General features: G+C 41.2%; 1 protein-coding gene and 1 non-coding gene across 3 annotated transcripts; both read right to left on the bottom strand.

The window, feature by feature from the left end:
• Window positions 1–4,611: 4,611 nt before the first annotated feature.
• Window positions 4,612–20,330, bottom strand: TP53INP1 (tumor protein p53 inducible nuclear protein 1). 2 transcript variants are annotated; one of them, XM_090283551.1, is made up of 5 exons: window positions 20,161–20,330; window positions 14,704–14,775; window positions 13,856–14,111; window positions 12,940–13,318; window positions 4,612–7,662 (listed from the first exon to the last, which is right to left on the bottom strand). In XM_090283551.1, exons 3-5 carry the CDS (start codon window positions 13,965–13,967, stop codon window positions 7,413–7,415), a joined length of 741 nt encoding a protein of 246 aa, XP_090139677.1. In that variant the 5' UTR covers window positions 13,968–14,111; window positions 14,704–14,775; window positions 20,161–20,330; the 3' UTR covers window positions 4,612–7,412. The 2 variants fall into 2 exon arrangements, with proteins under 2 accessions (XP_090139677.1, XP_090139676.1); XM_090283550.1 differs by lacking the exon at window positions 14,704–14,775.
• Window positions 15,903–16,027, bottom strand: LOC150004223 (U8 small nucleolar RNA). Its single transcript, XR_016512514.1, has one exon. It is a non-coding gene; the product is annotated as a U8 small nucleolar RNA (small nucleolar RNA).
• Window positions 20,331–21,676: the final 1,346 nt, after the last annotated feature.

Below are 21,676 nucleotides of genomic sequence, written 5' to 3'. Positions count from 1 at the left end.
CCTGAGTTTGGATGCACAGAGGCACACATTTCTGCATATGTACACATGAAATGGAATTGCTAGGTCATAGGGTGTGAATGTCAACAGCACACACACATTTGGTATTATCAGCCTTTAATTTTTGCCGATCAAGTGAGTATCATTTTAATTTGCACTCCTGTGATTAGTAATGAGGTTGAGCATTTTTTCAAATATTAATTGGCTATTTGAGGTTTCCTCTGAACTTTTTAATTTTTTTACAATTTTGTAAGATTTCTTTATATACTCTTGGTACTAGGTCTTTGTTGATTATGTGTTGTGGACATCTGCTGTGGCTTATCTCTTCATTCTTGGAGCCTTTCTTATTTTGAAATAATTTTAGACTTCCAGGGAAGTTACAAAAATAATGCCCTTCATCTAGCTTCCCCTAATATTAACAACTTTTACAACCACAGTATAATTATCACAATCACTTTTCATGACCCTGACACTTATGGTGAGTATTGGTCAGGTATTGGTAGAATGTCCCCAGTCTGGGTTTGTCTGATGTATTCTCAAGGATCAAGTTTAGGTATTTTGACAAGACTGCCTCAGAAGAGATGTGTCCTCGGTGTATTGTATTGAAAGAGTACATGATGTCAGTGCCTTATTGCAGGTAATGTTAGCCTTCATCACTGGGTTAATGTGCTATCTGCTGGGTTTCTTCACTATAGAGTTACTATTTTCATCTTTGTAACTGATAACTATGTTAAAGGAGATGCTTTGAGACTTTGATGCCACATTTCTCCTCAGATTTCTGCCCACAACTTGGTGACAACACTGTTGTGTTTGCCTAAAGGTGACTTTATATTTTCCTTGCTCTACTTATTAATTGGAATTCTTCTGTAAAGAAGAGTTCCCTCTTCTCGCCCATGTATTTATTTATATCGATAAAGAGCCATGGAAATTTCATTCTATGAGTGATACTTCAGTACTATAATTTATGTTGTTGTTCTGATTATTCAGCTTTTCACCATTAGTGCTGCATGAGCTGGCTCCTGTGTCTTTTTGGCATGCCTCATCCCTTTTCAAGTACTTCATTTTCTGGCTCCACAAGATGTTTCAAGATCATCTTATACATTTCCTGCGCAACCTTGGAATGAACCACTTCTTCAAGAAGCTTTGTTTGGTTCTTCTTACTGCAGAAATGATATTTAGGAACCAGATCTGGGCTCTTGGGGCTATCACTGTCCTCTCATAGGTCCTCTCAATGAAGTGTGTATAGTCACATGTATGCACACATCAATATTTTCTACATCTGTACATGTTAAAATTATGTTTACCTCAATACCCCTATTCCATTTTAACATCATAAAACTCATTCTAGTCTCCCCCACTTCCTGAGTTTAACTTCTTTCTCTGACAGTCTAATTAATTTTCGATGCTACATAAGCTACCACGCATGCAGTGGCTTACAGAACGCCCCCCACATATTCCCTCTGGATTTCTGTCATCAGAACTGAGGGTTCTGTGCTACCTTCTCATCCAGAACCTGACTGAGGAGGATGTGTCATCACACTCCTTTGGGTTTGGGCAGATTCACTTCCCAGAGGCTGTGAATTCACAGCAACTTTCTTTTTCAATTATGGCAATGTAGAGAGACTCTACTGCTTCAAGTCCATGGCCTCTAGACTCTCTCCAAATCAGTGCACAGAGCTGGTCCTCATGGTTTGTGTGTGTGTTTGAATTGATGTGCATTGGCCTTCACTGTGTGGATCTGCCATATTTTCAACCGTTCTCCTATGTTCAAGCGTTTAGGTTTCCAATATTTTGCATTTACAGACAATGCTGCAAAGAATAACTTTCTTGTCAGTATAAATTCTAAAGAGCTCAATTATCTTAGGTCTCACATCAAATTGTGAAACTGTGACATACCCATCCACACAGACCACCTTCACTCTGACTCACCTTTCAGGCTCCTGTAGTCATTGCCCTGGGGACGTGATCAAGCTGCTAGGCTCCTTGGCTACCCTGGTCACCTGGTATGTAGGCCTCTCAGAGCAACCACTCACCTGCCTTTCCAGGGTAGGCTCTTCTATTTCAAGCTGTTCCTTCCCAAGTCAACTTTTAAGACCTTATTTTCATCTTTAGGGTGACTGACTCCACTTCACCTCTGTTGTCATTTCAGCTGAGAGTTTGGGAGAAGATAAAAATCTGTCTTGAGCCCTGGCTGGTGTGGCTCAGTGAATGGAGCACCTGCCTGTGGACTGAAAAGTTGCCAGTTTGAGCCTCGGTCAGGGCATATATGTCTGGGTTGCCAGCTGGGTCCTCCATTGGGAGCAGGTGAGAGGCAACCAATCTATGTTTCTCTCCCTCTTTCTCCCTCCTTTCCTCTCTCTCTAAAAATAAATTTTAAAAAATCTGTCTTGAAATAGGTTATAGTTGTAGAATGCTGATCTTCCCCAAGGATTCATTAACTCAGGAGCTCTTTGAGCTTCCTGTTCAAGCATTCTGGGTGTTCACTGGCCTATTTAGACTAGAGCTCCCCAACAAAGGGCATAGTGGACACAGAGGATGTCCATACTGTCTTAAAATGTTTTCAAAGATTGTGTCTCCATTTATGTGGGAAAACAGCCATTGAGAATTCACTAAGATAGCTTTAAAAAGTCTAAGAACCAGCGTATTAAATTCTGTATTTGTTTTTTTAACACAGATTGGTTGGAGGGAAAAAGTATTGGCTTAGAGTTACCATCAAAATCATATTCATTTAAATGGTTATTTTAATATAATATACTTATTTTACACAAGTTTTTTAAAAATGTATTTAAAATGTATATTAATCACAACTTTTGGACAAGTAAAACTAAACAGCAAATATTTTAAGATGTACCTAGTTTTAAGACTAATGACGATAAAGAAAAAAATAAAAGAAGCTGACAAATGTGAAGTTTAAGGACATTTTATTTACTCACAAATTAAAAACTGTAACTCCAGGTGGTACAAAATGCACCACTGAACCCAATTACAAAGAACTGGTGTTAATACACAATTTTTAAGCAATGCTACACTTATTTTTGGCAAAGTGCTGTATTGTTTAGTCTGTGTATAAAACTGACCAGCTATGAATTAATCAGTATAAAATTTCTATAAAAACAGAAAAAATTTAGACAGTGGCTCAAGAAAAACAAGCTGCCATTTATGCATAGATTGATGTACAGTATAGAACCTAACCAAATGTCCCTTTGTAGTTTTCAAGTTGTTAAAAAAAAGTTTGTGTCCAGAAACACATCAAGAAGGCACATAGTACAATCTACAATACTCTTCAGTCTCTATAACTGATGCCCTGCCCTTGAAAAGCAAATGTTTTCACAATTTTACTTAAGAAAAAAGCCACTTTTTTTCTTTGAATAACACACACAATTATTGATTAAAGTTTCAAACCTCTGGAGGAAAATGCAACCAAAAAGCAAAACCACTCATACACAGCAAGCCTGGAAACATACACATCTAACCTCTCGAAGTACTGGTTTGGTTTTCAGAAATCCATCTAGAAAATGAATACTAACACTAAGGCAAATACAGAGCAAAACTGGGCATTTAATAATTATGCAAGTTTTAAAAAGAGTTGTTAGGGAAATTCTCAATGACATAGAAAACATTACTCACTGAAGCTGCTATTGCAAATAGAAAAAGATATCCTCATCTGTATGCCTTCCAGTACACCTCTTTCTCCACCCAAACCACTGAAATTGGTGTCAAAATTCAAGTGAAACTGCTACATGATAAGGCTGACACCAATGCATTATGTTGGTTTTCTAACTAAAGCATTTTAAATAAAAATTTAAGCATTAAAATAAGTAGATAATGATGCCATTTATAAATGCATCAACATGGGCGATGGCAGAAACCATCCGTGATAGTAGCCCTACTTTTAAAAGAATTTAATCTGTGTATGGGCCTTATAAAATAATTCTAAGGTAACATTACAGACATATGCTAGTATCTCCAATATAAGGAGCAGTCTCTTAACTGATTCTAAAAACAAAAACTAATACTTAGAAACTCTTAAATGTTCTGCATTAATCTATTTAAGTTTAAATGTCTATTTTTTAGCTGGAGTCCTTCATTTTTTTTTTTTTTTGTTTCTAACTCAAAGAAAATGAGGATAAGCAAGATACTCTTCTTTGCTCTTTTCTCTTAAGAAGATATAAAGACAACATATTTCCTTGAGGAGGAAGAGAAATAGGAAAAACAGATTCAACAAAGGCGTACAGGTTACCCACCAGTGTGCTACACAGATTTGAGAAGTGAAAAACAATGGGCAATGCTGAACGGCCCTCTCAAGTTTTAAGTAAACTTTCTTATTAGGATCAAAGCACTCATACAACAGAGAAGACATGTAAAAAGGGAAACTTTGCCTGGGAACTGGAGAAAAGAACAAAATGTTAAAAAAAAAAAAAAAAAAAAAAAAAAGCTCCCTGGAATAGGAAGTCAAAAATCGAATCACTTTGCACCTTCTGTAAACAATTCCCCACCCAGCCAAGCATGTAAATCCATTGCCACAAAAGATAAATAATGGATGGTTAATCTTCAACTTACAGTGCAGTACACAATTCAGTTACTTAGGGAAGAAGAAATAATAAACATAGAATATACATTATAAAATGTTTTATTAACAAAAACACAAACTCTGAGAAACATGATGCATTATAAAAACTAAGAAACTCATTCATAAGCACTGCTTGTGCACACCACACATTCCAGACTTTTTCCAAGTAACATTCTATATTATCAGTTTAGGAACACAGCACTAAATTCAAAGGGGTCTTCTTTCTCACTGCTTGAATTTTAAAGGAATATGCACTAAAGCACACTGTAAACCACTAATATTTACAAGAGCAAAAATAATAATTTATAATAAATTGTATTTTGGCTGTGTTTCAAAGAATATGTAACATGTTAATGTCATTCTGTGTTATTACTGGTCTTGTGCCTTGCACATATTAGATGCCTAACATCTAATGACCAAGAACTTCAACTGAATTATCTAACTACTTTCTTCAATTCTTACATGTGCCAGTTTTAGATAGAAACCACAATATTATATCACATACGGTGTGGTAGCCCTTACCCTGAAAAAATATCCCAAAGACTGAAATCATTTGTCTTCTACGAACAAGGCATAAAAAACTAGGCCCAGATAAGGAAAACAAAAAGGCAATAACTGACAGAGATGTAAATGTATTTAAGGTATCAAGAAATCTGAAAAAGGAAAAAATGTAAAAAAGGACCATTGTAGTTTTATACAGAAATCTGTTCATGCTGCCAAACAAATTCTCCTGACTGAACTTCTTTAGCTCATGAGGTACTAACAGCTTGCATGTAATATATTCAGAGGCTTATATCAAGAAAACATTTAGCTGGTCTATTTTCAAGTTACCAATAAATGGCCCTATAACAAACATGATGTAAAACATACACACCTTCATGAAAACTCTACCTTATCTCCCAACCCAGGTAAACACAAATAGTAACAAACTTCTAGCTCAATTTGACAAAACTTTACAGACTTGGCCCCTAAGAGAAAACAAATAAATAAAGGGGTGGTTGAAATGGAAGGGGAATAAGGAGAGAAGGAGGATCTAGACTCTTGTTCTATAGAGACATTCCTGGCACTTCATCAACGCCAGCAGAACAACCTAACACCACAGTCTAACTACACTATTTGACTGTTTCTGCCTCTAAACATCCCAGTCTAGTCAGAAAAGAGCAGAGCTCTTCACTTGAAAAAAAAACAACTCCCATGCTTGCCGGCATCAAGCTGCTACAGAGTTATGGAGAAATGTAATAATACTTTATATAACTAGATACTGCTTTTTCCCTTCGAACATTGTAGAGACGTGCACTTATTTAATGAGGGTTGCAGAGGAGATGGAAAAATAAGCTATTTGATTATGAAGGTGATACTACTGTTCTGTCAGCAGAATGTGCTTTGGATTGTAAATGTACTTAATTTAATTTCAGAAGATTTCAGTGAGTGTGGATGGCTCAGCAAACCCCATCAAAACTGCTAAAAGGTAAAGTGACTGACTAGAGGTAAGAAATAGATCTTCTCTGTGTCGAGTTAACTGGCCTCTGGGCATCCAGCCTGCACCCAGGCCTCATTAGCACCAACACTGAAGAACAGCTGTGGCAGGAAAATTGCCACAGGCCCCACCCCATCACTGCATTCAGTAGAGGCACCCTTGGAATTTCACACAGGTACAGTTGTGAAGAGCCCACTTCAAATCAGGATACAGTCCTCACAACAGCTGTGAGGGAGGTAACTACTACTGCCCCCCTGCTGTGGAGGAGACAGAGGCCAAAGTGGTTAAAGATTCTGCCTGAAGCCCGACTTAAAAAATGAAAACTCAAGGAAGCCAACCTGTCCCTCTTCATTTAGACACCATGAAAAGCTATCACCAGGAATTACTCCTCACCCTCGCTTGCCACTTGGCAGGACACACTCCATGGCAGAGGATCGATCACTGTATCAGAAATACAAAGCCTATCACTTTTCCCCGGGGCAGACATAAATATGAAGTCACTCAAGTGCCTGGAAAAGTACTTCTGAATTAGCTGATGTGAGGTGGTGAGTGAGCAGAGCTGGCAGGAAAGAATCCAAACAACTTAAATAGTGGACTAATGGGTTAGTTACAGACATACATTTTCCCCATCCAATTTAATCCCTCTGCACGTGAGACAAGTGATTTTGTCCCACGATAACTGTAATGTCTGTACCACGTCACACAGTAACATTGGAATTACTGAATGCACTGTTCACTAATACTTAATGTACCTGAACTCCAAAATGAACTGCATGGCTAATCAAGGGGGAAAGAACCCATACACACAAAAATATATCAAGTTTTCTTTCAAAAGAAAATTCAGCCATAATTCCATTATAACCATGGCAACTATAACCTGTTAATGCTCATGTTAGTGTGTAAAAAGGTACTTGTTATATACAGAAAAGATTATCAAGTACTGGTCAATAAAGTGTGTGGCTGACCCTGAGAATAAATTTTTGCTTACTCAAAAGATTAAGTAATACAAAATAAAATGAAAATAAAAGATGCCTATTCTCATACTTGAGAAGAAATGTCTTTAAAAGAGTAACTTATATATACACTTTAATAGATCTAAAGACATCCCCAAACACCAAACACTATAACTGTATTGATATGTTTCCAAAAATATTCTGAAAAAATTTACAAAAAAGTAAATGTTAAGAGCAAGGCATTATGTGATACACAGCATGTAAATCTGGTTTTTAAGATAGTGTCGAAACACACTGATAAAACTATGTGATTGGTCATCAACTGGCTGTAAAGAGACAGCATCCTCATCATCCAAACACACACATCCACACACATGTACAAACCAAGAGAAACAAACCAACGAAACTTGAAATCTTAGTAATTGTACTGACGTGGGCAGGGCTGATGGACAGCCCAGCTATTGTGCTTCACTTGCCGAGAGTGGCAATCCCTGGTAAGATTTTGGCGACGAAGGCTATTTCTGTTAAGAGACTGTCTTTCACTGTGTTCTTTTATCCACTGGGAAGGACGAAAGCTCTTGGGTTGTTCCAGAAAAGCTGTATGAGCTGCAACAGCTGCAACATAGCAATGAATATGCTGCCCCACTTCATTTTGAGCTTCCACTCTGGAACAGAAGAAAATAGGTGTGTACTAAATAACAGTATGTTATTAACAAAATTGCAAAGTTACTTAGCTATTCAATTTGCCACACTAATTTACAGTTGAATGAGAGCTTAGTGTCTCATGGCAGACAGACAAGTTTATATTTTGTGACTATTCTGACTGATAATGGTAGAAAGAAGCAGCCAACTTTTAACAGAACTATGCCTTAAAATCAACAGGTGGTTAATTAAGTAGACCATTTTTAAAAATTAAAAAATGCTTTACACTTTAAGTAAATTTCATTTACAAAGCAAACACATACATGCTTTTCTGGGAGGGAAACTAACATTTACTGAATATCTGCATTTGCCAACTATTTTGCAAATATTATGTATTTTAAATCTTACCATGATCTTAATAAGAAAATATTTTAATTCCTAAGTTTTCCTGATCAGAAATCTAAGGCTTAAAGATGTGTTTAGGTCACAATTATTAACTGACTTAGCCTGGATTCTAACACAGGTCATCTTACTCCCAAGGACCATGGTTATGAAGCAAGATGAGTATTGATGCACTGTGGCAACAGCACCTTCACAGACATTTTCTGAGTATAAGTAAAATTTCTAGGAAACAGGTTTACATCTGTATTTAACAGAACTATACATAAGGAAAATATGCCCTGGCTGGTTTAGCTCAGTGGATTGAGCGTCGGCCTGCGAGCTAAGTGTCGCTGGTTCGATCTTCCAGTCAGGGTACATCAGAGAAGGAAAACTCTGACTCCAAAAAACCTCCGCTGCCTTGCGGCATACCTCTTCAGGGGAAAGGCTAAGGGAGTAAACCCCGACAGAAAATCCGGAGCCGGAGTCCCTAAGGCGGTTTGACGTTGTAGTCAACACCGGCAACTCCTGCGGCGCACCTGAAGCCAAGCTGTATTGACTCCGTCTTTCCCTTGGACCCTTCAGCTGCGAAGAGAGGGGGGGTCTGCTGCATGGGCAACAGCAGACCCTCCATATCACCCTGCCCAGGCTCTGTAGCTTCAGCGTCATCGCAAGATGTCGATTCAACACGGGAGGAGACAGATACCGTGTCACTCCCGAGTCGGACTGCACAACCATTCTCGGCGGTGCAGATAGACACTTAAGAAGCTACACCATCGTCTCTCGAGACGGACGGCTGCCGACGACGACGACGACGACGACGACATAAGGAAAATCTATTCATTTAACACCTTTCTAGTAAGAAGCTATCTGCTTATTATTTATGTTGCAACAGGACACATTTTGGAATGACATATGCATAGCAATGTCATCAAGACCCTTGGCTACAAACTATATAATTTATTATGTTTTCTATAGTAAAAGCTAATCAAATAGGATATATATCTAAACTATTAACACAGAATATGAAGAGTTTTAAGATTTTTAAGGGGTATTTTACAGAAGAAGGAAAGTTATATATTCTGTCTATAAACACTAGAGGAAAACACTATTCTTTTTAAAAACACTATTTTTTTTTAAATAGTAGAATCAAAGCAGGTTGCATTAAGAAACTAATATTAAGCAACACAAACAAACGAACTAAATAGGCAAAGACTAGAATAGTAGTCAGTAGGGGGGAGGCGGGAGGGAGAGAAGGAGGGTAAGTAAGGGAAGGGTCTAGTCAAGGAACGTATATGAATGACTCATGGACATGGACAACGGGGAGGGATATAATTGTGGGAGAAGGGATGGGCTGGGAGGGGGGAACAATGGGGGGAAAATGGGACAACTGTAATTGAATAACCAAAAAATAAAATTTAAGAAAAAAAAAAAGAAACTAATATTGAGTGTCGGCCTGTGAACCAAGTGTTGCTGGTTCGATTCCCAGCCAGGGCACATGACTAGGCTGCACGCCAGGTCCCCAGTTCGAGGCGCGTGAGAGGCAACCACACATTGATGTTTCTCTCCCTCTCTTTCTCCTTTCCCCTCTCTCTAAAAACAGATAAATAAAATAAAATAAAAATAAAGTAACCTCGTTAAAAAATAAATTAATAAAAAAAACCCCACACTACTACTAATAAATAGAAGTTAAAATAAAGACTAGTTTTTAAAAGGTAGGCACTGTGAATCCTTAACTTCCCTGCTCAGACTCTTAACACATTATCACACAGTCTCAAAGGGAATAAATATAGTTATTCTGTGCCAGTGAGTCTTATAAGCAGCTTTCTCTGGCACTGCAGATGTTAAATGGTGAACTATTAAATCACTGGTAAGATTTAAAATGCTATTTAATTTTACTGCTAGGACATGGTCAACTTTATTTTAACTGGTTTACTATGGATCATTAAAGGTACATATATTACTTAATTACAGATTATAGTATTTATAAAAGCTGAAACACAATAAGACACACACTCTGAAGTTCACCTGTAATTATAAAGCACCTTATTTTTATGTGCTCTGTGGTAGTATCTCCAAGGATAGATAGGATGAAAATTACCTAGCTTTTGAAAGATATGATATATGTCCTGCTCAGAAAAGTTATTTATTTACTACATAGCCATTCTCCTAATTTTGGTAACACCTAATTTCTATCTTGATTTAGTGGGCCTTACTTATAAGAATTTCAAATCCAAAAATAAGGATAGTAAATAAGATTTTAATTATAATAACTTGCAGTACTTTCTTATATTCAAAAAGAATTTATATAAAGTTAAATATGCATTGTTTTCATCTGTTTATATATGGAAAAGTACCAATTTAACTTCCCTATTGTTATATCAAAACAAAACAAGATACACTGTATAAAAAAATGACATTTTTACTGCATCAAAACTGCAAACAGAACCAGATGCAGTGCAAGGTCCTGGACTGGATGCTGCTGTGTACAAACTAGATGAACTATTCTGGGCTCCAATGAGGTAATCGGTGCATGGTTTGTGTAGATTAAGTGAAATTTTAATTAAACAAACAAACAAAAAAACAGGTGGAGAACATTGCCTAAAGAAGCAGATTATAAAATAGTATATGCAACTGGATTCCATTTCGGTTAAAAATGGTGTGTGTGTGTGCCCACACGCATGCACGGGTACACAGGAAAAACAATCTGGACGGATGTGCCCTAGGGCCTCAACAGTATTCACCCCTGGATAGTAAAAGTGGCATTTTAAATGTCTGCATGTTTGCATTTTCTAATTTTCTACAATGCATATGTACTATTTGTATAATGTTATTTACAAAGCTGCTGAATACACACACACACACACTTTAAATACTGAAAAAAAACATAAATGCCAGTAAGTTTAAAGTGACTATTAATCATGCTAAATTCTTGAATGGAATTCCTCAGAGGTGAAAGCAGAATCAGGAAGAATTTTTAAGAACTGGAGAAATTAATTTGAATCAAGTATAAAGCAATTAAATCAATATACTCTCCAAAAAATTATATTGTAAATTTTTGTTGGAATGCCTCCTGATAAACTTAGAGGGCTGAATAAAGTGCCAGTTAAAGTAACATTTCCCATCAAAGATCTTACCTAGTAGAAAGCCTAGGTAACTATTGAAACAAACTGTTTTCCAATTTGTTACAAGTATATGTCTATCTTCATTCAAGATGAGCTACAATATCAAGACTTGACAGTGCAGTAAACTCTGGTAACTTAACAAATAATGAGCTGCTGGCTTTGCTTATATTTGACAAACAGGAAATACATACAATGGTCTAGTTTGTAGAGTCAGAGCCTAGACAATCAAAAAGGTCTTTTAGAGGCGATTTGGGCCCATGTGGGTGACTGGGAGTCTCCACTCCCCCTTCCTTCCCTTTTCCCCCTTCTTCCATTCCCCTTCCCCCATTCCCTTGCTTCTACAGGTCCTCAAGTTGGTCCTGGAGTTTCCTCTTACCTCTAACCCCTTCCCCTTTAAAAAATAAAAAAAAGGCATTTTGGATGACAGCACTAAATACAGGAATATCTGAACTGCTCCTAAGACTCAAATTCACCTGTACCGTTGACAGGCATTAAGGGAATTAATAAGGCAGTGCCAGTTTCCCCACAACATTTTAACACCATAGAGAACTTTCCGATAATGGACATCATGGACTAGTCAGACTTTGAGATAATTAACTCTGCCATGGGCTTTATTTTAGTGGGAGGGTGCAATCCTGAATATATTCCCTGAACCAAGGCCACAGAATGTCTCTAAGTTTGCTTTGGAACATACGAAACTTCACTGGCCAGGCACTCTCCTTGAACCTGTCCAGGCCCTCTAGCCCCCTGGCACTCATACAGCCTTTCAGACAACATGGGACCCCCATATGTCAACAAAACATTGTTTGGGTATGAAATCTCTCCTCTGCAAGGCAGAAAACAACTCTTTGAGCAAAATGTTTTAGTAAGACTGCCACTTTATTTCATGCTTAAGATTTCTCAGGGTTTCAAGGTTAAGAGCCATTTGATGTGACTTAGCAAGGACTACTTGGAAGAAAATAAAGAGTTTTATTTTTAGACATACTATTCTTGTTGAATTTGATACCCTCAAATAATCCAGTCTTATAATGCCAGAGTTATATTCTAAGGCACTTAGCAGAAATGCCAGTCTTTTCTTTCCATTCATTAAGAGAATATTATAAATGGATTAGCTCTATTATATAACTTGAACATACTATAATTTTTCTTTCTTTTACAGTATCTTATATTTGAATGTCATTTGTTTCCTACAAAATCATCCTTTTCCCTTACGTATTTACTGCTGAAAATCTCTCAGCATCTCAGCTACCTGCTTTTTTAAAAAAAGATTTTATTATTTATTTTTAGAGAGAGCAGAAGGGGGGGCGGGGACAGAAAGGGATTGGTTTATCTCTTAAATGCCCCTAACCAGGGACATGGCCTGCAACCCAGGCTTGTGCCCTGACTGAGAATTGAACCAGCAACCTTTTGGTTTGCAGGCTGGCACTCAATCCACTGAGCTACATCAGCCAGGGCTCAGCTACCTGCTTTTAAAAGGTTCTGCAAAATGATAAAAAATGTGTGTGTGTGTGTGTGTGTGTGTACACACACAGATACAGAAAGAAAAAATGTGGTGAAATGTTAACAAGGGCTTTGAAGACAATAAAAATACAGGTTAAGAGGATATGGAACTTTTTGAAAATCTCAAATGAACAAGTTTTTTAAAACTATCAATTACCTTGTGCACTATGCATATACTTTCATAAATCTCTAATAGAATTACTTTTGTTATCTTCTAAAAACTTAGCTTTGAATTTAGGAGAAATAAAATGCATGCTAAACAGAACTCCTGTGGGAAGTCAAATACTTACAACGTACCTCGGACTACCGGGGTTATGAAGCTCGTCAGTCTCACAGCTGGCCTCGAGACCAGGACAGGAGTTATGTACGGCATAGACAGACATGCTGGGATGTTCAATGAGAAGGTTTTCCATAGGACTGGTTTCCACTTTGATAGTGGTTAATCCACCTGCAGTGAAACACGGGGGAGGAGTGATAAACCAGCTCTCCTCCATCGGACAAGATTCAAACTGGAGGAAGCAGGAATCATTTGTATCAGCCAAGCACTCAAGAGATGCAGGTAAACAGGAAAAGACTGAAGGATGCTTGGTAGGTGCCTCTTCACTGATGTCTTCTTCCTCGTCTTCTGCTGCTGACAAGCCAGAGCAAGTGTCTAGATTAGAGTCCACGTGTGTTGCTGAAGTCCCACAGGAAGATGAGTGTCACAGTGGTATCACATCAAAGCACAGAAAAATAAGAGAGAGACACTGCTATTAGCTGATGCTCACATTCCTTCATTTAGGTCAGAAACAAAACTATTTACATTCACTTTTAACAAGTATAAAATAATTTCTGAGCACTGTGTGTGCATATGTGGTGTATTACTGTATGGGATGGATTGTTCTGGCTTTATGGGAAGGTTTTCAGACTGTTTCTGTTCTGCTGAGTAAACATATAACAGACCATATGTTACTGCTTGTCTAGCCTGAGGGTTTTCTATTAAAGTGCCCTGATTTCATCAGGGTGTAAGAGTTGCAAAACTGAGAAGTCTGACGTCAATCCATTTCATGGACTGATCACCTGGCACAGGATGTTTCCTACAATTTTTTAATACAAATTGTTTATTTACTTTTAATGCTTAAAAACCTTTAAAGTTACTAATTTACTTGTGCAAAAACTGAGATGCAAGTGTTTGCACTTGTGCTGTGATGATTAATGGCAGAGGATGCCTTACCTATGAAATCAACAAGAATCCATTCGTCATCTTCTTTCTCACTAAATTCGGGTTCTTGGTTGGAAGAAGTGTTGCTTTCACCCACAAACATTTTATTCAATCTCTGGAACATGTTTAAGGCAAGATTGAGACTTTGGCTGGATGTCTTTATAGCTGAGATTTCAAAACCCTGTCTTCAGTTACCTGACGGCACTGACAGGAGAATAAAGTGCACAAGGTGCTTATTCAACTTAGGCGAGAAGAACAGTCATTATCCCTAAAATGAAAAGGAAAAATAAGGTTATTTCAAATCAGCATATCTTTACATAATGTATGTGTGTGGTTTTAAAAGTGCACACACACATACATACACACGCTTAGAAGAAAGCACATGCCTTAGCCTTCAGTTACAGCGCTTCTTTTTCTGCAGGAGCCAGATGTAAGAACTGCAATATCTGTTATTTACAAAACATAAATGAGCACTTAAACACGACCTGTAAATATCTTAAAATGTGAAATAAAAAGGAAGGAGTTGGCATAAATACAGAGAACAGACTGATGGTTGCCAGAGGGAAGGAGGATTGGGGGACTGGGTAAAAATGGTGCAGGGATTAATTAGTACAAATTGATAGTTACAAAAACAGTCATGGGGATGTGAAGCACAGCATAGGGAATGTAGTCAATGATACTGTTATAACTGTATGGTATCAGGTGGGCACTGGAAATATCTGGGGGACCAATTTGTAAAGTATGACTATCTAACCACTGCGCTGTACACCTGAAACTTGTTTTATAATACTGAGTATCACCTGTAATTGAAAATAAAAATTTAAAAAGTTGAACGTGGCATTAGTGATTACAGAACTTACTTTCACAGCTCAATGCAGGCTGCTCCCCTGGCCTGTAGAGTTTCCATGGCCCCTCTCACTCTCAGACCCATCCTGGTGCAGAAGAGCACTTTATCACCACCAGTCTAGCACATAGCAAAGAGAACTTAATTTTTTCCCACAAACTTATGCACTGTCCTACATCCCTTCTCAGGAGCAGCAGCAGCACCCAGCAGTTATTCAGGCCCCAAACCTAGCAGCTACTCTTGGCTTCTTTTAAGTCCTACCAGGCTCCCTGCTCCCTACCCCACCCCTCCTTCAAACTATCAGCAAGTCCTCCTGACTCTTAGCTGCATGTGTGGCTCCAATCCACCTATGTCCCTCCCCCATTCTCATCCTAGTTGAAGCCAACCTTCCTGGTGTCTCTGCAGATTCTGCCAGTCACCACCTCCAAGATGGTCTCCCTGACTCTACTCTTATAAAATGAGATAACACAGACAACCTACTTGGCAAGGCATTTGGCACAAAGTTCTCAGTCAGTGTCAACTATTATTCTATAAATATTTATTGAGCACTATTATGCATTAGGTATAGTGCTAAATGCAGGGAAAGGGTAAATAAAGCCCTCCCATGGCAAGTGTAATGACTGGTATGCTACATGCCATGGAAGAAGTACCTGGTGTCCCTCAGACCTATGCAGGTAGAGGTCAGGGAAGGAAGGACTCCTTCAATAAATGACTTTAATCTTGAGTGGTTGGGAAGATCAAGAATGAAGGGGGTAAAGAAACACTGGGAATTGAGAATGAGGCACCTTCAGTATGGCTCAAGATCCAGATGGACAGTTGTGAGAGCAGGCTGGGGCAGAAGTTAAGGAGAGGGAAAAGTCAAGGATGACCCAGGCTTATGGTTGGCCAACTGGGAGGACGGTGAGACTATTTAATGGAACAGGAATACTGCAGAAGGTGCAGTTTGGGCATTTTAGAGAGGCTGAATTTGGGAAATCTTCAAGTCATGCACCTGGAGATGTCTAATATGTGGTTGAATATAGGGCTCTGGAGTTCAAAGGCACGGTCTCAGCTAGGGGCACAGACTTGGGGGTTGTCAACACAAAGGGGGTGACAGAAACTGTAAGAGTGGATGAGACTATCCAGGGATGATGAAAAGCACCTCACTAAATGACACTTCTTTTTCTGACGAGCATGAGGCTTGAATCATAACTTCAGACTTTTTTTTTTTTAAGAATCAGATAGGAACAATCAGGGTGTTGCAAGTTCTGATTACGCAGAAATACTAATTACAAGTCATCTGAACTCCAATCATCAATCTGCCCTCCAAAAGGAGGAATAGGTAAGGATTATCCTGATACAACTTCAGACTTCTGACATTTCACTTTCAAAACAATCATCTTCAGCTGTAAATGTAGTTAGAATCTGTAGCTGATTGAACTCTTGGTTCAATTCTTTACGTGCAAATTGGATTATTACAGTTGTCTGGCATGCTACTATAAATCTGTAGTACCAATGACTACATCTTCATATCAAAGACAGTTGAATACTTTTGTGGTTACAATCCATCACCCTCAGCCATTAAATATTAAAGGTGGGTAAACAGGAAGTGTCGCATGCATAACCAGTCTTCCTGAAACCCTTCTGGAAAGCGACACAGCCAAATCATGAAGGCTGGAGCTCTTGCATAAGAATTCAAATTCAGCTTTGTTCCATTTAAGAGAACTTAGAAGCGAAGTGGGCTATGTAGTTTGCTTAACCTCCTGTAGTATGACACATATCCCCAAAGAACTATCGCAGGGTTTAGCACAGAAGTTTTGAATACATAAGCTAAAAGGGAAAAAAGGTATTTTCAAAATCTTTTCCTCGTTTCTCTTAAATTATGGAGGCAGATATTGGCCCCAAGTACCTGTATATTTCTGTGTCTGCTGAACCAGTTGAGAGACTAATCCCAGTTCCCCAGAGCACTGGGCTGGACTCAGGCTCTGCACCAGATACAAAGCTGGGAGTGTGGGGGTGGGGGAGGGAGAGACACACCCCATAGGGGAACCCTTGCTCATCCTAAATAGCACCTTGTTCCCCAACTGTGATGCCACATGGGGCCCAGGCCAGATTAGTGGCAGCTACAGGGCAGAAAACATTGCTGGGGCCACTGTGGTTGGGCAGCTGGGGGTTCCCAACTGCTGACTGCCTGCTCTGACTACAGCTCCAACTGCAGACTGCCTGCTCTGGCTACAGCTCCAAACCCATGTGATGAAAGGCAACTTATTCTGGAACATACACAACTCCCACAGGAAAGGTGTATTCAGAGGGGCTTTCTGTGGAGCAGCACAAGTCAATCTTTTTCTGATTTCCTGCAGTTAGAGGCTGTTTCCAGATGTCCCATGCCGCCTGCAAAGGTAACCAACCGTGGGTGCAGTGTTCAGGAGCCCAGCCAGGCAAGAGAAGAGCTCATCATTATCTCTGCCAGTCGCTGTTGGTGTTTACGTAATACACCTGTTGAAGTCAGTGGGAAGGATACAGAATGGGAGTCTTGCCTATCCTGCCAATGACCCAGTGGCTGTCCCAGCCCAGTCACTGCTACTCTTCACCTTGGTTCCTGCCGAGGAACAGAGGCTCTCCACTGGGCTGGTTTATGTGCAGCTAAAGGGCAAGGCAGAACAGACTTCACTCCTCACTGCATGTCGCTGATTTTTTGATATTCACAACTCTAGGGCAATGATAAAACTAAAGTGAAAATTCCTAAAAGGACAAAATTACAAATATAGCTCTGAATTTAGTACAGAAGTAGAGGCAAAGAAGCCTAGGTGGGGTAGCGCTGCCTTTTTAGGGGGCACCTGCAAGCTTTCAGCCTTAACAAACCTCAGCGGAGCAGTCTCACCCCAGTGGAGAAAAAGAGACAAAGTGTCTGTCTGGGCCCGAGCATTTCAAAAAGGCAGCTTTGTCCCTGTAATCCAGCCTCAAAATACCTCCCTTTAAAAATGTCTTTATTATAAAATGAATGAAATCACATTAGAAAAAGTTTAGAAAATAGGTATTATCCCATGTCTTGTTGTAACCATTGTTAGTATATTGTACATTTTCCTTCTACAACAGTGTTTCATCATTAGTTATAGTCCAGTGAGTGCACAATTTTGTATCCTGCTTTGTTACTCAACATTTCATCATCAATGTTTTTTGCATACTTGAGTAGAAATGCTCTGTAAGCAGAGGAAGGTGGTTGAGTTGATACTTATGGGGAAGAGCATTCTAGTTTGAGAATTTAAAACAGGAGTTGCTAGTCTCCAAGAGCTTGCTAGCTACTCATTTTTGAGATAACACCAACCTAGAGGGAGTACGGCTCTGGAATTAGCCTGTTGTGTTTGAAATCCTGGCTCTGCTACTTGCATCTTGTGTGAACTTAAGATATTTAGTAACTTCTTGGTGCCTCAGTTTTCTTACCCCTAAAATGCAGATGTGGTGCCAACATGAGAATTAAGTGTGCATCACTTAAAATAGCACCTGGTACACAGCAGGTAAATATTAACCACAAGTTCATTCCAAAGCAGTTGTTGACTGTGAGCAAGTAGTTTAGCATCTTCAAGTCTGAGCGTCTTTACCTGCAAAATGTCTATATAATAGTTAGAGCTACAATTTACTGAATGCTTATTGTATGTGATGGGGCTTGAGGTACTTATTTGTCCCACTATACAAATAAGGAAACTGAGGCTCAGAAATTAAGCAATAGAGACGCTCAGGGCTGGAGTGGCATTAGAACCTAGGTCTGCCTCATTCCAAGTTCATTGCTTTTCCCTGCACATGATCTCTGAGGCTCCTTCCAGCCTCAAGTCTGGCTCTGTGAACTTCAGAGAACAGCGCTTTTTCAGTTGGTGTTGGCTGCCAGTAGGCGGCTCCAAAAACAACATTAAAAAAAAAAAAAAAATCCCACAACTTTGAGGATCTAACTTCAGGTACAGTTGTGGTTTCTTGACAGTTTCAAAAAACCAGGTGGCTAAACAAACCACATCTTTATTGAAAATCAGCCTCAAAATTATCCCTTTATATCCAGCCCCCCCCCCGACTTGTTTAGAAAAATAAACACGCTGAAAACGAGAAAAGTTGTCTTTGCTTGTTCCACTTTGACCTTTATTCAGCTACCTCCAAGAGGGTTCCTCTCCCAGGAACCTCAGTGTTGGCCCTGAGGCTGAGTGACAGTGGACAAAGACAGCAATAGGTGGTCATTCACAGCCTGTTGCCACTGAGTTTTGAAAGTAGGGCCATTCCCAAGAGAAATATAAGAGAGCACTCATAGGAAAGAACAAAAGAAAGGATGAAAAAAACAAGAGATGTTGGTTACAGAACTCTCTAGGACCCCGGTTCCAGGCAGGGGCCTTTGAGAATTATGCTGCCAATTCAGAAATACAGTGGCTGTGGCTTAAAATCTGAAGCTTCCCAAGTGCTTTTCACCACTGCAATGAAAAATCTGCTTCAATTACCAAGCAAGTGATGTCAGGATCTTGGAGCACCTCATAACTTCTGTTTAATGACCCCACACGCAACCCCTTCCCTCTCCCCAAAACTACTTTGTATTCAGAAAAGGTTTACTTTTAGTAATGTATGCCGAAATCCTTGGAAGTTACAAATAGAAAGGGGCTCTTCCATCATCTACTTAATCTGGAATTAACATATAAGATAATGAGCAGATATAATTAGGAGATTAAATAAAAACAAGGAACTGTCACTTAAAATTCATCTCCGAGACCTCTGAAAGAGAAAACACCATGTCCTTTAAATGGGCTGTGTGGCCTGTGTAAACGAGTCAATCTCCCTGGACCGCCGGTTTCGTATTCATAAAAGAGTAAGATAAAGCACTCAGTATACTGTATGGCACATCGCAAACCCTCAATCCGCGTGGATTAAAACGATTAGGATTTTAATTATGATGGGCAAGGAAAGTGCTCTTTATACAAGTGCAACCTCAAACATTGATGTGTAAGATGCAGCCCTCAGGCTGCTGTCGCCGGGTTCCGGGAGCCGCAGGGCCACGGTGCTACCAAGCGCGCCCAGGGCCGAGTCTAGCGGAGGGGACGAGGAGCCCGGGGCCGCGGACCGGGAGGGATGCGTCCCACGGCGGCGGCCAGGAGCCCCCAGGCGGGCCGTGCCAGCCCAACGGCCGAGTGCAGGAGCAGGAGTGGAGGGGAGTGAGGAGAAGAGGAGGTCCCGCCGCGGCCAAGAAAACAGGCACGCTCGGGGGAGGAGGCAGAAACCAAACACCCAACCGCCGCCCCGCGCCGCGGCTCGGCTCGGCCCGGCCCAGGTCCGCGAGGCCGCCTTTGCCCGCACCCGGGGTCGCGGGACCAGCCCAGGGGGTGGGCGGCCCGGGGAGGTAACGGGAGGCCGAGGAGCTCCCGGGCGGCGGCCCGAGGGCCGGCCCGAGGGCAGGGCGCGCGGATCCGGCAGCGCCGCCGGGGCGGCCGGGATCAGCGGACGCGGCCCCGGCCCCGCCCGCACTTACGTGGGCCTGACCGGCAGCGCGGACGGTGGCGGAACAGCAGCGCCCCGCTCCGCGGGGACCGGCGGGCGCGGCGCGGCGCGGGCCTGCTGAGGTAGCTGCGGGTCCCGGGAAGGCGAGCGCGGGGCCCGGCCGGCCCTCCTGTTGCTGCGCCGCTGGCAGCCGCCGGCCCCTCTCACTCCTTTTGTTGTTGTGCAGCGCTCGGAACAGCTGATCGGCCGCTCCGCCCGCCAGGGCCCCGCCCCGGGGCCGCGCCAGGCCTGGACCCACCAATCGGGGGTCCCGGGGCCCCGGGGCCGCCCTGCGAGAGGTTGTCTCTAACGCACGTGACCTGGCGCGGAGCCGGGCGACACTCTCAAGTTAGAAACAAGTCCGGGCAACAAAAGCCGGGCGCCGGGAGGAGACTATAGGGGCGAACGGAAGGGAAGGAGGATGGGGGTTTGGTGGGGCTGGCACTGGGGCGACTCGGGGACAGGAGAGAAGGGGCTGTGGATAAAGAAACGGGAACCCGCAGGAGTGTGAGAACCCGAAGGGCGAGAGGAAAACCCCAGATCCCAGCTATTCCTTTGGCCAAGAGTTTGTGGCACACACAAAAATTTTTTTTCCGTGAGAGGAAGATTAAGGACGTTGAAGGTTGTGGAGCCTAAAGACCCCAAGAGGCCCATTCAGGCCAATGTAGGGTAAAACCTGGACATGGAAGCGTCCGGCAGGCCCACTTCTTGGCTTTCCTGGAAGGAAAGTCTGGGTTCCAGTTATAGGGAATGCAGGGTTACCCAATCTCCTTTTAAAGGTAGGGAGCCGGGTCCCACCTTGCTGTGTTATCCTGACTGAACTTGCCCACAAGCTCAGGATTCAGCCTATATGGAAGGGCAAGGCAGAAGGGGCCATCAGACCAGGCCTGAAAGCCAAGAGGACAGGAGCTGGAGGGCCTTCTGCTCCGGCAGACAAGACCCCTGGAAAAACCCTGGAGGAAGAAGAGTTAGGAAAGCTGCTTCTTCCCAGGCTCTGCATCGAGGCTCTCCAGTGTCCCAGGGAGGTTATGACCTCTGTTCTGCTATTATCTGTGCAAACTGTAGGCATTTACACAGGGACCGCCTACTTATCCGATTATTTGTAGTGAGGGGAAAATGAGACATTGGGCTTGAAAATGCTTTCCAAAACAAAGCTGTGTATGTGTAGAGAGGGATTAGCTGTGTCTGGCAAAGATGGGAATCATGTTGATATGTATCCGCTCTCATGTGGATCCTGTTTAGACTGAGATGCAACTCCCTGATGTGGAGTGGAATTTGTAGCAATCTTCAACAGGTATGTACGTTACAGTACATACAGCATACATTACAGTATTTGGAAGACTCACATTCTGAAACTCATAAGAATCCTCTGGTTAATGTATTTCCAACAATACTGGCTTTAAAGGATGTAAACCAAAGTGCAGGGGATTAGCTGACACCCAGGAATAATAACCAAGACATGGTGGCCATTTGACTTTTTCGCAGGAGGTAGACCACGCCTATAACCT

The sequence above is a fragment of the Furipterus horrens genome, unplaced genomic scaffold, assembly GCF_987537825.1.
Source record: "Furipterus horrens unplaced genomic scaffold, mFurHor1.1.pri manual_scaffold_7, whole genome shotgun sequence".
NCBI classification, from domain to species: domain Eukaryota; kingdom Metazoa; phylum Chordata; class Mammalia; order Chiroptera; family Furipteridae; genus Furipterus; species Furipterus horrens.
The sequence above is the reverse complement of the archived record's forward strand: the minus strand, read 5'-3'. Positions and strand labels throughout refer to the sequence as shown.